At 40.7% G+C, this 12555-nt stretch overlaps 1 protein-coding gene across 28 annotated transcripts in view; it reads right to left on the bottom strand.

The window, feature by feature from the left end:
• CACNA1A (calcium voltage-gated channel subunit alpha1 A) overlaps positions 1–12555 on the bottom strand; it is a 401231-nt gene that overhangs the window by 212158 nt on the left and 176518 nt on the right. For all 28 annotated transcript variants that reach the window (XM_056822623.1, XM_056822650.1, XM_056822649.1 and 25 more), the window contains 2 exons: positions 1736–1842; positions 667–806 (listed from right to left, as the gene is read on the bottom strand). In XM_056822623.1, the coding sequence (XP_056678601.1) occupies positions 667–806; positions 1736–1842 (247 nt within the window). The remainder of the gene's footprint in view (positions 1–666; positions 807–1735; positions 1843–12555) is intronic.

The raw sequence follows: 12555 nt of genomic DNA, 5'->3' as shown, positions 1-12555 counted from the left end.
TCTATAGAGTGTGAATGTGACTTCTCCCTAGCTTCCCATCAGAGCAATACCCTACCCAAACCACAGCAGTCCAATGGGGATAAAAGAGAGGGCACATTCAACAAAATCAGGTTCATTGCTATTCACCATGGTGGTGACACAGTAACCCCAATAGATGAGAAAGCAATACTACCCATTCTCACCAACCAAAAGAACTCAGTCACCCCAAGAACAGCCCAGCAGCAAAGTGGCATTGCACAATAGAGTAAATTGACATGACCAGACCAAAGCCTCAGAGACATCTATCCAAACAAGCAGGAAGGTGGTTATGGCTCCCAACAGAATAAGAACCAAGTTCCCAAATCAAGGAAACCCCAAGAGCAGAGGGAGAGCAGGGTCTAAGGTCTTTCACAAACCATTCCCTGGAACATACTAAAGGACTGAGGATAGGGGATCATGTCAGATGGAAACCTTCCAAGTTTCCAAAGGCAACCAAGTCATCAGCAGATTGTACCAAGAGTCAAATTGCCAGTATCGTGCTAACATCTAGAAAATAAATGAAGATGCTCTTAGACTTGTTCTTTCCGCTCTATCTTTAGGCAAGTATTCAAGACCAGAAACTCCTTACCTTTTCTTCCCTGCCCCTCCCCAACTTTCTCCCCTAAAGAAACAGTGCAAGCAACTTACCCTGTTAGCACCACCACAAAATCCATTACGTTCCAGCCATTCCTTAGGTAAGAGCCTTTGTGGAAAGCAAACCCTAAGGCGATGATTTTAATTCCAGCCTCAAAACAAAAAATTCCAATGAAATATGGTTCTGTGTCATCCTGGGATAGGGAGGAGAAAAGTCAGAGTCAGCATTCACAGAAGTAGGAGTTCCATAGGACTCTTAAGCCTATAGAAGGTGAAGCAAGCAGGCAACCATGACCTTTTTTCCCATAATTCCCCACCCCAATACACAGATGCAAGTGCACACACACACACACACACACACACACACACACATTCACCCACTCACTCACTCACTCACTCACTCACTCCCTCACTCTCCCTCACTCTTGGAATGCCCTACATAGAAATCTTCTCTCTGGGGACTCTTGCCAGAGACTGAAATGAATTAAAGCAGAGTTCAATTCTCCCCAGGAGAAAACCAGAAACACTGACTCTCCTCACTGGGGGATTCAGCTCTGAATGACAAAATGGGTTTTAACAGGAATGAAATAAAACAGATGCCTCCACAATCTAAAACCAGTAGTCTTTTAGCAGGTTTGGTGACCAGATGGGGTCTGCTAATGAAGAAGAAAGATATCACTCCTGATCAAGGCAGGAGTCATACAGGCATTTCTTCCCTTGTTTTCTCAATATAAAAAGACATGCATAGGCTTCCATCAAAGGTGGGAATAAAATATTCTAAAGGTTATAAGACAGCTGGAATTACTGGGCCAAGAGCCACCTTTTTTCTTATAAGGAGAAAGGAAGGGAAGGGAAGGGAAGGGGAGGGGAGGGGAGGGGAGGGGAGGGGGGGAAGGGGAGGGGAGGGGAGGGGAGGGGAGGGGAGGGGGGGAAGGGGAGGGGAGGGAAGGGAAGGGAAGGGAAGGGAAAGAAAAAAGAAAAGAAAAGAAAAGAAAAGAAAAGAAAAGAAAAGAAAAGAAAAGAAAAGAAAAGAAAAGAAAAGAAAAGAAAAGAAAAGAAAAGAAAAGAAAAGAAAAGAAAAGAGAAAAATGTTTTGTAAGGGAAGCACAGAAGAGCCACTCACCAGGCGTTCAGACATCGGCGTCTTGTCCTCATCAGGCAGGTGCTGCTCAAGAGCAAGTACAATGCAGTTTGCTATGATGGTGGCTAAAATCATATATTCAAAGGGAGTTCTGGAGAGTTAAGGAAAGTCCCACTAGCACAGCAAAGTGGAGAGATGTGTCCAACTGTGTGCATGCACCCTCTGGCCTAAGCATTTCAGAAATTCCTCTGAAGGAGTGGTCACAGCTAGTCTGGTTTAGTTTGAGTCTAGGGAAATGGGAATTTCTCATGCTTTCCACACCTCCTACCTTATCTCCCCTTCCCCATGCCCCTGCCACCATGTAAAGCTGTCAAAGCCATCTGTTTTATACCATCTAAAGTAAATCCTTCCAAGGCCTTAGGAACAGAGCAGCTGATGTCTTAGAAAAAATTGGAGAGATTCTTTCCTCATCACCTTACCTTCTTTTATTCCATGTTTCTTACAAAACTGGCCTTAGGTTTGAGTCCTAAACAAATACATACACACGGAGCTGAATGAAGTGCAAGAGAGCCTAGATATGAAATGATGCCCCTAAAATCCCATAGCAAACAAGATTCAGAAGAACCAGGACCTTTGGAGGGGTCTGGGGTTTGAATTAAGAGTCCACCAGGACCAAAGCCTTCCTTAAGAGAAACTGAATCACTATTTTTCATGGCAAGGCCTATACAAATCTCCCCTGATGTCAGCGATTTGCCCAGTCAGCTTCAGATCAAACACAAAAAGCAAATACTTTCTTTTTTCCCCATAAAAGTACCCTGAAAATGCAAATGTTCCTTTATGGAATGCTGCTGCGTTTTCCCCTAAGGAGCAGAAAAACATTCCTCCCTGCATCCTGTGTGTCCACAAACATCAGTCTGGGCTGACAAGGCCTCCAGAGTGTCCTGGCAAGAGGCCTGCAGGGTCCTAAGGTTCCCCTTGGGATAATCTGTCTTTTTCATTTCATTTCTGGCCCTTACTAGTGAATGCAAATGTGAATCAAAGCCCAAATCCCTCCTGAGGTAACCCCAGCTCAAATGGGTTCAGGGGACAAGGATCTGTGTGTTACTAAGAAAGAGTCAGAATTCAACAAATTTGATTCAATACATACTGATGAAGCACTTTCCCCTGTGAAACCTTGTGCTTAGTTCTGGAAATAATGGATAGGAAGTGATAGAAGTAGTTATTTAGTCCCAGTGATTAAGGGAAGATGGTTTCGTGTTCATGAATATGAGGGCTTTAACTAGGGTAGTGGCCAAGGGAGTAGAGAAGTAGGAATGGAGGTAAGAGTCCTTGACTTGGCTAGCTCACATTACAAAGGACAATGCCCTCATTCTTCAAGCTTGTACTACTTTAACAGCTTCCTGATTGGTCTCTGCGACTCCAGTTTCTCCTTGCCCTCCACACATGCCATCTATACTTCACAGTTGGCCAATTTCATCTTCCTACTAAACATACAGCTAAGACCCAGGTTCCTCCTTTGATCCAAAGCTTTCTGGGGATTCTTATTGCTTATATCAGGGATCATCAAACTATGCTCTGTGGGGCTGCCTGCTTTTATAAAAGATGTTCTGTAAAAACCATTCATAGCTCACCAGCCAGACAAAAATAGGCAATGGGCCAGGTTTGGTCCTTAGAAGAACCACAGTTTGTTAACTCCTGGCCTATATGATAAAATATAAATTCTTTAACCTGGCATTTCAGGCCCTACACAATCTGGTTAAAGAAGGAAAAAGGAAGGGAGGGAGGAAGAAAGGAAGGAAGGAAAGAAGGAAGGAAGAAATAAAGGAAAAAGGAAAGGAGGAAAGGAAAGGAGGGAAGGAAGGAGGGAGAAAGGAAGGGAGGGAGAGAGGGCCAGAACTCTACTATACCATCAGCTGACTATCTGTCATCTGCAGCATCTATCCAGCCCAGGACCTTACACAGAATTGCTGTTGAATAATTATTTGCTGTTGCCATTGTTTGCTACTTCTTGGTCTTCTCATATAGCATCCTAACTTGGGAGAGGCTAGCAATGCCATTGGGAGAAGTAAACTATAGGGCAAGTAATTACGGCATCATTGTCATGTGTAGAAGTGGTGTTATCTGCAGGAAGGGTAGTAATTTTTACTGGTACGATTCTTTGGACTTTATTATGGCACTGGGAACCATTTTATCGTAGAAGATCACTTCAGCCTTGGTATTCACACCTCCTTAATGTCCTCTGCTTCTGGGACCCCTCTGAATGAAGGGTGGTGTGATGAGCTCCTCTAGAACCTCTATTTAAGGAGGGAGCCCAAGTCAAACATCTGGCTGACCTCTTTTGGACTTTTCATCATGCCACTGAGTGGAGTATTCCTATCCTTTTCAGTTCCCCTTTGTATGTTGTCTCCTTGTTAATTAGCCTGTAAGTTCCTTGAGGGCAGAGATTGCTTTTTTTTTAGTTGCTTCCCCAGTGCTTAGCAGAGTGCCTTACACATAGTAGGTGCTTAATATATGTTTATTGATGGACTAACTGGACTGGTTCCAAGCCTCTTACCTTTAGGCAGAATTAGAGTATATGTGAAGTGATAAACTGACCCAAGTAAGCCTTCTGGGCTTTGGGAAGGAAGTAGCTGCATTGTGTGGTGATCCCAGGGAGTTTTCCCTTACATGAACATTTGTTGTGTACTTCTCCATGGGCTGACTCACTGGGAAGGCAGCCAGGGGGGGCAACTGTGTTTCTATGTCTCTCTTGCAAAACATTTCAAGTATACTATGGTTGTTCTGCTCAGTACCCACTCTAGAGATGGGAGAAGAGGATGAAGAGGAGTCATCAATTCACTCAAAGGACAAGTCTGTGACAGTGCAATAATTCAGGTGCATCCTGGGCTATATAACTACAAAGACAATTTATCTGGGACTCAACTGTTCCTCTGGAGGTATTTTAGAAGAGTCATAGATTTTAAACCAGAATTGGGCTGGGCATTTTTGGAGGCAGTACAGCAAAATGAAAAGAGTACTGGACTTTATCTCGGACGACAGAGGTTTAAGTTCGATCTACTATTTACTAGCTGTATGAACGTAGGAAGAAAAAAGGTGGGGGAGCATTAATTTACCACCTTCTATATGCCAGACAACATGCTAAATACTTTACAAATATTCTCTCATTTATCTTTATAACAACCCTAGGAGGTAAATGGCATGATTATCTCCATTTTACAGTTGAGGAAACTGAGGCAGTCAGGTAAGTGTCTAAGACTAGTTTTTTACCTCAAGTTTTCTAGATTTTAAGTCCAGTGCTATACCCACTATACCACTTAGCTGTTGTAGGCAAGTGACTTAAATTCTCTGGACTTCAATTTCCTCCTGTGTAAAAATGATTAGATGATAACTAAGGTCCTTTTCAGCTCTAAATTCTATGATCACATAACACTTTGTTGGGAGGTAAGGGAAATGCTGGTGCTTAGCTTCCCTTAAAAAGGAGGAAGACAGTGCCCTGAAAAGAAAGTCTAGGAATCCAACTTCAAATTGGAACTAAGGAGTTCTTTACATCCAGCATGCAGCTCTTGGCTCAAATCATACGATCACACTCCATCTCACTCTGAAGAAAAATATCAGCCACACAGCATTTTTGGAAATCAGCAGCAGCAAGTCTTGCTTCTGATTGGTTCTGCCTGGCTTCCTGCCTCCTGTGCAGGATCTGTGCAGGCTTGTAATTAAGAGGACAGAGAACAAAGCTGGGGATGTTTCGTAAATATCCAGTGCTCCCTCACCCCACAAGTGTGGAGTGTGGAAATAAGAGAAAACATTTACATACAAAGAAATGACTCCAAGCATATTTTTTCCCTGTATGCTTCTTGCCATGGCTTCTGATACCATTATCTGAGTCAACCCTCTCTTCCCCTCATCACTGGCTGGCTTATCTTCTTACTGGGTTCACGAGGAAGTTACTATCTCATCCTTTTGTCGTCCTGGTCTTCTGCCCCCTAAATCGTTTTGAGGTGATTTTTTTCAATATCAAATCTCCACTAAAGGCTTCAGGGAGAGCTGCATAACAACTGCAACATTCAACATTTACTCTTAGCTGAATGATCAGGGTTTAGATTGCTCAATGTCTCCTAGGCCCTCCAGTGCCTGTCCAAGCCTTTCCTAGGATGAGGTGATGAAGCCTTAGTTAGCTTGTAGGGAAAGGGGATCCTTGATTTCATTAAGACATTCTTGTCAGCAGTGCTTAGCTCAGTGTCTGGCACAGACTCATTATTTACTAAATGCATTTTCTTTTCATTTCATTAAACTATGTTAGCATCAACAAGGAAACCACACTTACTTTGTACCCCTTTTCAACCTGCAAACATGCACTCACAAAGAGGGACAGAGAAAGAAAAAGAGACTATATTAACCTTAGACTTACTCGACAGAGCTCTGAGCCTAGAGTCAGGAAGATTTATTTTCCTGAGTTAAAATCTTGCCTCAGACATATATTAGATATATGATCCTGGACAAGTCACTAAACCCTCTTTGCCTCAGTTTCCTCATCTGTCAACTGAACTGGATAAGTAAATGGTAAACCATTTTTTTGCCAAGAAAATCTCCCCAAAATCCCTAAAGGGGTCAGTTGCAAAGAATTAGTCGTAGCTGAAAAATGACTGACAAGAAACAAGCAATTATAAGTGAAAGGATCCACCCAAGTCAGCAAGAAAGAGAAATGAAAATTTCAGGTCAAAACTATTCACAAAGCATTTCACCTTAACTCTAACTTTCTGTCCTGGATAATAAGCAATCTCACCAAAGAAAAGGAAGGGGAGGTTAAGGAATTAAGCTCCTAATGAAACAAATAGAAATCATTTGGGAAATTTGCAAATATGTTAAGAAAAATGACCAACATGGTGTGGAAAAATGAATTTAAGTTTAATTTATGTGAAAGCATTTCCCTGTAGTTCTTTCATTGTTCTACCTTCTCCCAACCCCCTTTTATATCATGTCATGCCACTGGAAATATACAGAATCATCGGATCTGAGTTGGAAGGGATCTCATAGACCATCTAGTTTATAGAATCATAAATCTAAAGGTGCAAGGAACAGAGCCACTCTAGTCTCTCATTTTACAAATGAGGAAATTAAGACCAAGAGAAGTTATATGATTTGTCTAAGGTCACATGGATAGTCAGTCTCAGTAAGGGAATTTGAGTTCAGTTATACTCTCCATGACATGCCAAGCAAATCGTCATCTAGACTGCTCAAGCCACCTTCTCCTAAGAGGGAACTCACTACCTCTTCATGTTATCTATTCTGCTCTGAATTCATTCCAGTTATTAGGAAAATTTTCCCAACACTTAGTATAGATCTGACTCTGCAAATCCTAGCCATTCTGCCCTCTGGGGCCAAACAAAAAAAGTCAAGTCCCTCTTTGAAATGAAAGCCACCCTGGAAGAGTGTTCTCATGTTCCCCATAAGTCTTCTCTTCTCCAAACAAAACACCCCTTGTTTCTTTAAATCATCCTATGGCACAGTTTCTAGACTCATCCTCCTCCAAGTCACCCTCTCCTGGACAGGCTTTCTATTGTCATTGTCCTTCTTAAAAATGTGGCACCTACATTTGAACACAATTCTCCTAAGGGCAAAGTAAAAAAGTACCACTTGTCTTGTCGTAGACACACTATGATTCCCTTCTCTTCTTTGGTTGTCTTGTAACTTGTTGGCTCACCCTTGAGCTTGCAGTTCACTGAAACATCCAGATATTTTTCTTTCTCCAATTATTTAGATCTGTTTTGATTTGTATAAAGAGCATTTTGTAATTGTGTTCATAAAGTTCTTGTGTGTTGGCAGGCAGACTCCCAGGTATTCTGTACTGTTGTTTAAATTGAATTTCTCTCTTTTCCTCCTGAGTTTTATTGGTAATATACAGACATGTAGATAGTTTCTAAAAGGTTATTTTATATGCTCCCACTTTACTGAAGTTGGTAACCGTTTCAATTAGGTTTTTAGCTGACTCCAGGATTCTCTAAGTAAACCATCTTATCATCTACAAAAAGTGATAGTTTTATTTCCTCTTTGTCTATACATATTCCTTTGATTTCTTTTTCCTGTCTTATTGCCATATCTAGCATTTCTAGTTCAATATCAAACAGTAATGGTGATAACAGACATTCTTGCTTCATCCCTGATCTTACTGAAATGGCTTCTAGCTTTTCCTCATTACAGATAATGCTTGCTTTTGGTTTTAGATAGATACTATTTATCATTTTAAGAAAAGCTTCATTTATTCATTTGATTTCTAATGTATTTTTTTAAACCCTTACCTTCTGTCTTGGAGTCAATACTGTGTATTGGCTCCAAGGCAGAAGAGTGGTAAGGGCTAGGCAATGGGGGTCAAGTGACTTACGCAGGGTCACATAGCTGGGAAGTGTCTGAGGACAGATTTGAACCTAGGACCTCCCATCTCTAGGTCTGGCTCTCAATCCACTGAGCTACCCAGCTGCCCCCTCTAATGTGGTTTTTTAAAAAGCAGGAATGGGTGTTGAATTTTGTCAAAATCTCTTTCTGCATTTGTTGAAATAATCGTGATTTTTGTTTTTATTGTCGATATAGTCAATTATACTTGGTTGCCTTAATATCTGAATCAATCCTGAATTCCCAGGACAAACCTAGCTTCATCATACTGAGATCTTTGTAATATAATGCAATCTCCTTGCTAGTATTTAAAGTTTTTGCATCAATATTCATTAGGGAAATGGTCTATTACTTTCTTTTGTTATGACTCTTCTTAACTTCTCAAGTAAGATCTTGATAACGGCATCAAGATATCAAATGGTATTAAGACCATATGTAACAGTTGATTCTTTGAACCCAAGAAGACAGAATGCTGAACCTGATGTCAGGAAAGACTTGTGTTCTATGTCAATTTTAATTCTTACTAGCCTCACAACTATGAGTAAGTCACTTAAAGGAAACTTAGTTTACAATTGTACTCTAGTGCCTGCCTCCCAGGATTGTTGTGAGGATCAAATGGGATAATAATTGTGAAGCACTTAACACACACTGACATAGTAATCGCTATGTAAATGTTAGCTAGTATTATTCTAAAGCACTCTGCAAATTTAAAAAATTTCTATAAATGTCAGTCATTGTCATTCCATCATCATCATCATCATCATCATCATCATTAATCCCTTTAAACTTAATTGTTTTGGATGTGGTCTGGGGGGTCTATCTTGCCAAGTTCTTGGGGTCCTGATTCTGACATCCAACAAAGTTAGTTATGCCTCCCAGCTTTGTGTAACATACAAATATAATCAGCATGCCATCTCAGACTTTATTCAAAGCTACCAGTAAAAATGTTAAATATCAAAGGGTCAAGAATAGATCCCTGGTGAGCTTTATTAAAGATTTCCTTCATCCTATATTGTTTCTATTCATTAATGATTATCCTTTGGTCCCATTTGCCAGTTTAGAGTCCTCTTAATGGGTTAGGATTTTTTTTTGAGGTTATCCTAGAGGCAATAGAGAATCATTGAAGGTAAGGGAATAGCATGGTTAGATTTGTGTTTTAGGAATGTCAGTTTGGTGGCAGTGTGGAACTAGGAGATGGAGAGACCAATTAGGAGGTTAATGCAATAATCCAGATGAGAGGTGATGAGAATTGAAAGTAAGGCAGAGGCTGTACACATGGAGAGAAGGGCAAAAGATTATGAAATGGGGATAAATAGATAAAATTTTAAACTAATTCATTGGGGGAAGTGAAGGGATAAGAAAACTCTAGGATGAGTCTTGAGACTATGGTTGGAAAGATGATGGTGAAGAGCAACATTTGGAGGAGGAACAAGTTTGTATACACCGAATTTCAGATAAGACATCTAGATATGGGTCCAGAGTTTTAGAGAGGTATTAAATTTGAAACACATATATAATTTCCAAGTTGTCTGCAGAGATATAATAATTTGACACATGGGAACTGATGATAATCACCAAGGGAAGTAGTAAAGAAATGATCCAGGATAAAATTGGGGGGGGTCTGTATTTAGTGTGGCTGGAATAGTATGATGTTCTAGAAATGAAGACTGAATGGTCAAATAGGTAGGAGAGAACTCAGAAAGAACAGTGTGAATGGAAGCAAAGAGGAAAGAGAATACCCAGGAGAGGGAATGGTTATGTGTCAAAAGCTACACACTGTTCTCTTATCCTCCCAATACCATGCCCTGTTTCCAACTTTCTAGATCTAGAATCATAATCACACCAATGCTGCCTTTGCTCCTAGAATGTATCAGTCTACTATCTATGACATCACCCACCCTCTCTATGACTTTGTACCCAAAATGCCCTTTCCTGTTCACTACTTTCCTACATGCCTCTCTCTTTAGCTCTTTGAGTGCAGACAGTTTTTTTTGCATTTGTAACCTCAGTGCTTTGCACATAATAAGTACTTAATAAATATCTTTTTCATTCATTTTTTCTATTCTTAACTTTTAGAAATAACAGTTAAAAAATAATTGGTGAGGGTAGCTGGGTGGCTTAATGAATTGAGAGCCAGACCAAGAGATGGAAGATCTGGGTTCAAACCTAGCTGTGTAACTTTGGGGAAGTCATTTAACCTCCAATGTCTAGCCCTTACCACTCTTCTCCCTTGGAACCAATGCACATTATTACTTCTAAGACAGGGTTTTTTAAAAAAGAGATCACTGGAAAATTTTTCACTTGGCTTCTTTTTTGAGTATTTTCATGTATGTTTGGTATGTGTCTTCTTTTACAACATGATGAATATGGAAATATGCTATTGTATGATAGCACATGTAAAACCTATATCATATTGCTTCCCACCTTGGGGGGAAGAGGGGAGAGGGAGGGAGGGAAAGAATTTGGATGACAAAATGTCAGAAAACAAATATTAAGAATTATTTCTGTAGACAATTGGAAAAATATAATAAAATCTTTTGGGGGGGGGGAGGAGATGATGGGTGAATAGGTAACTATAGGGAGAGCAGTTTCAGTAGTATGGCGGGTCATAATTGCAGGGGAGGCCAAGAAATAGAGGCACTAAGTATAGATGAATCTTCCTAGGAGTTTGGCTATGCAAGAGAGAAAAGCTATTTGACTATAGTTTGAAGGGATATCATAGTCAAATGAAAGGTGGTTTTTTTTAACGAGCTGGGGAGACCTGAATGTGTCTGAAGTGGCAGGGAAGGAGCCAGTAAATAAGAAGAGACTGAAGAGGAAAGAGAGGAATGATGCTCCTTGAATAGATGGGCAGGCCAAAAGCATAAATGGAAGGGTTAGCCTTGGTGAGGAGAAAGACAACCTCTTCATCAGAGATAAGAGCATAGAAGGAGAGAATGGGCTATGCTCAAGAGGAGTCTAGGGGTCTTAAGGACATGGAATAGGGGAGAAGAGGGAGTTGATTCACCCATTCATCAAACACTGAGTAGCACATATTTGTACCAGGTACCATACTAGGTACTAAGGATAAAAAGACAAAAACAAAACAGTCTCTGACCTTAAGGAACTTATCTTCTCCCAGGAAAAAGCCACTATAAATACAGTTAAGCAAATGCAAAATATATACAAGAAACTGTGAGATGTGGAGGAGAGTGGGGAAAGGCACTAGTGACTGTCAGAAACAGAAAAGGCCTTGTGAAGAAATGGCACATGAGCTCAGCTTGGAGGGAAAATAGACAACTTAGAGTTTTTTTGAGCAAGGGAGTGAAATGGTCAGATGTGAGCTTTAGGAATGTTATTCTGACAGCTGTGTGGAGGGTGAATTGAAGGGCAGAGATGCTAGAAAGAAGGAGACAAATTAAGAGACTTCTGCAATAATCCAGATGAGAGGTGATAAGGGCTTGAAATTGGGTTGCCATGTAAGAAGAAAGATAAGGATGGAGGCAAGAGATGTTGTGAAGGTAAAATCAGTAAGACTTGGTGGCATCTGACTGGATAGGTGGGGTGAGGGATAGCAAAGATTTGAAGATGACTTTGTGGTTGTAAGCCTAGGTAACTAGAAATGTGGAAGTAGACACAAAAGTAATGAGATCAGGAAGCTGGGGAAGGGTAAATTGAGAGGGGGAGATAATAAGTTGTTTGGGGATTGGCAAGCTTAAGGTGACTCTGGAGCATCCAGATGAAAATGTCTAAAAGGTATTTGGTGATTTGGAAGGGGAGCTCAGGCAAAAGACTGCTCTAAATATTGGAGTCATTTGTACATATGTTGAACCTGTGGAAGTGAAGGAAATGTAGAGAGAGAAAAGGGCCCCAAATCGAGCTCCGGAATGGATATGGGATGATGATTCAGCAAAGGGGTGGCTGGATGGGGAAGAGGAGAGCCAAGAGAGGGAGATGTTGCAAATATCAACAAAAGTCAACAGTGCCAGAAAATTCATAAAGGACTTGGAAAGAGGACATCAGATTAGGCAATTAGTAAATCACTGTTAACCTTATAGAGTATGGTTTTAGTTGAGTGAAGAGGTAAAAAAAAACTATATTACAAGGGGTTGAGAAGAGAGGAAGAAAAGGGAAGCAATGAGCCAGTTTTCCAGGAGTTTTCCTATGAAAAGGGGGGGGGCCTATAAAATGATAGCTTGAGAAACAGTAAGATCAAATGAAAAAAAATTTAAGCACAAAGATCTTGGCATTGTAGACATTGTAGACATTGTAGAAATTGTAGACAGCAGGAAAGAGCTAGTAGCCAGGATAAAAAAGGGGGATTGAAAATTAGAGGAGAGGAGTGATGATTGCAGGGTAATCTGCTTGAAGATCCAAGAAGGGAGAGGTCTCAGGACTTAAATAGAAGGGCTGACTTTAATGAGAAGGGTCACTTCATCAGAGACTGAGGCAAAGGAGAGGATAGGGGCCTGAAGGCCTCTATTTTTTGAGTAATG

Source organism: Monodelphis domestica, chromosome 3 (assembly GCF_027887165.1).
Source record: "Monodelphis domestica isolate mMonDom1 chromosome 3, mMonDom1.pri, whole genome shotgun sequence".
Taxonomy (NCBI): Eukaryota; Metazoa; Chordata; class Mammalia; order Didelphimorphia; family Didelphidae; genus Monodelphis; species Monodelphis domestica.
The sequence above is the reverse complement of the archived record's forward strand: the minus strand, read 5'-3'. Positions and strand labels throughout refer to the sequence as shown.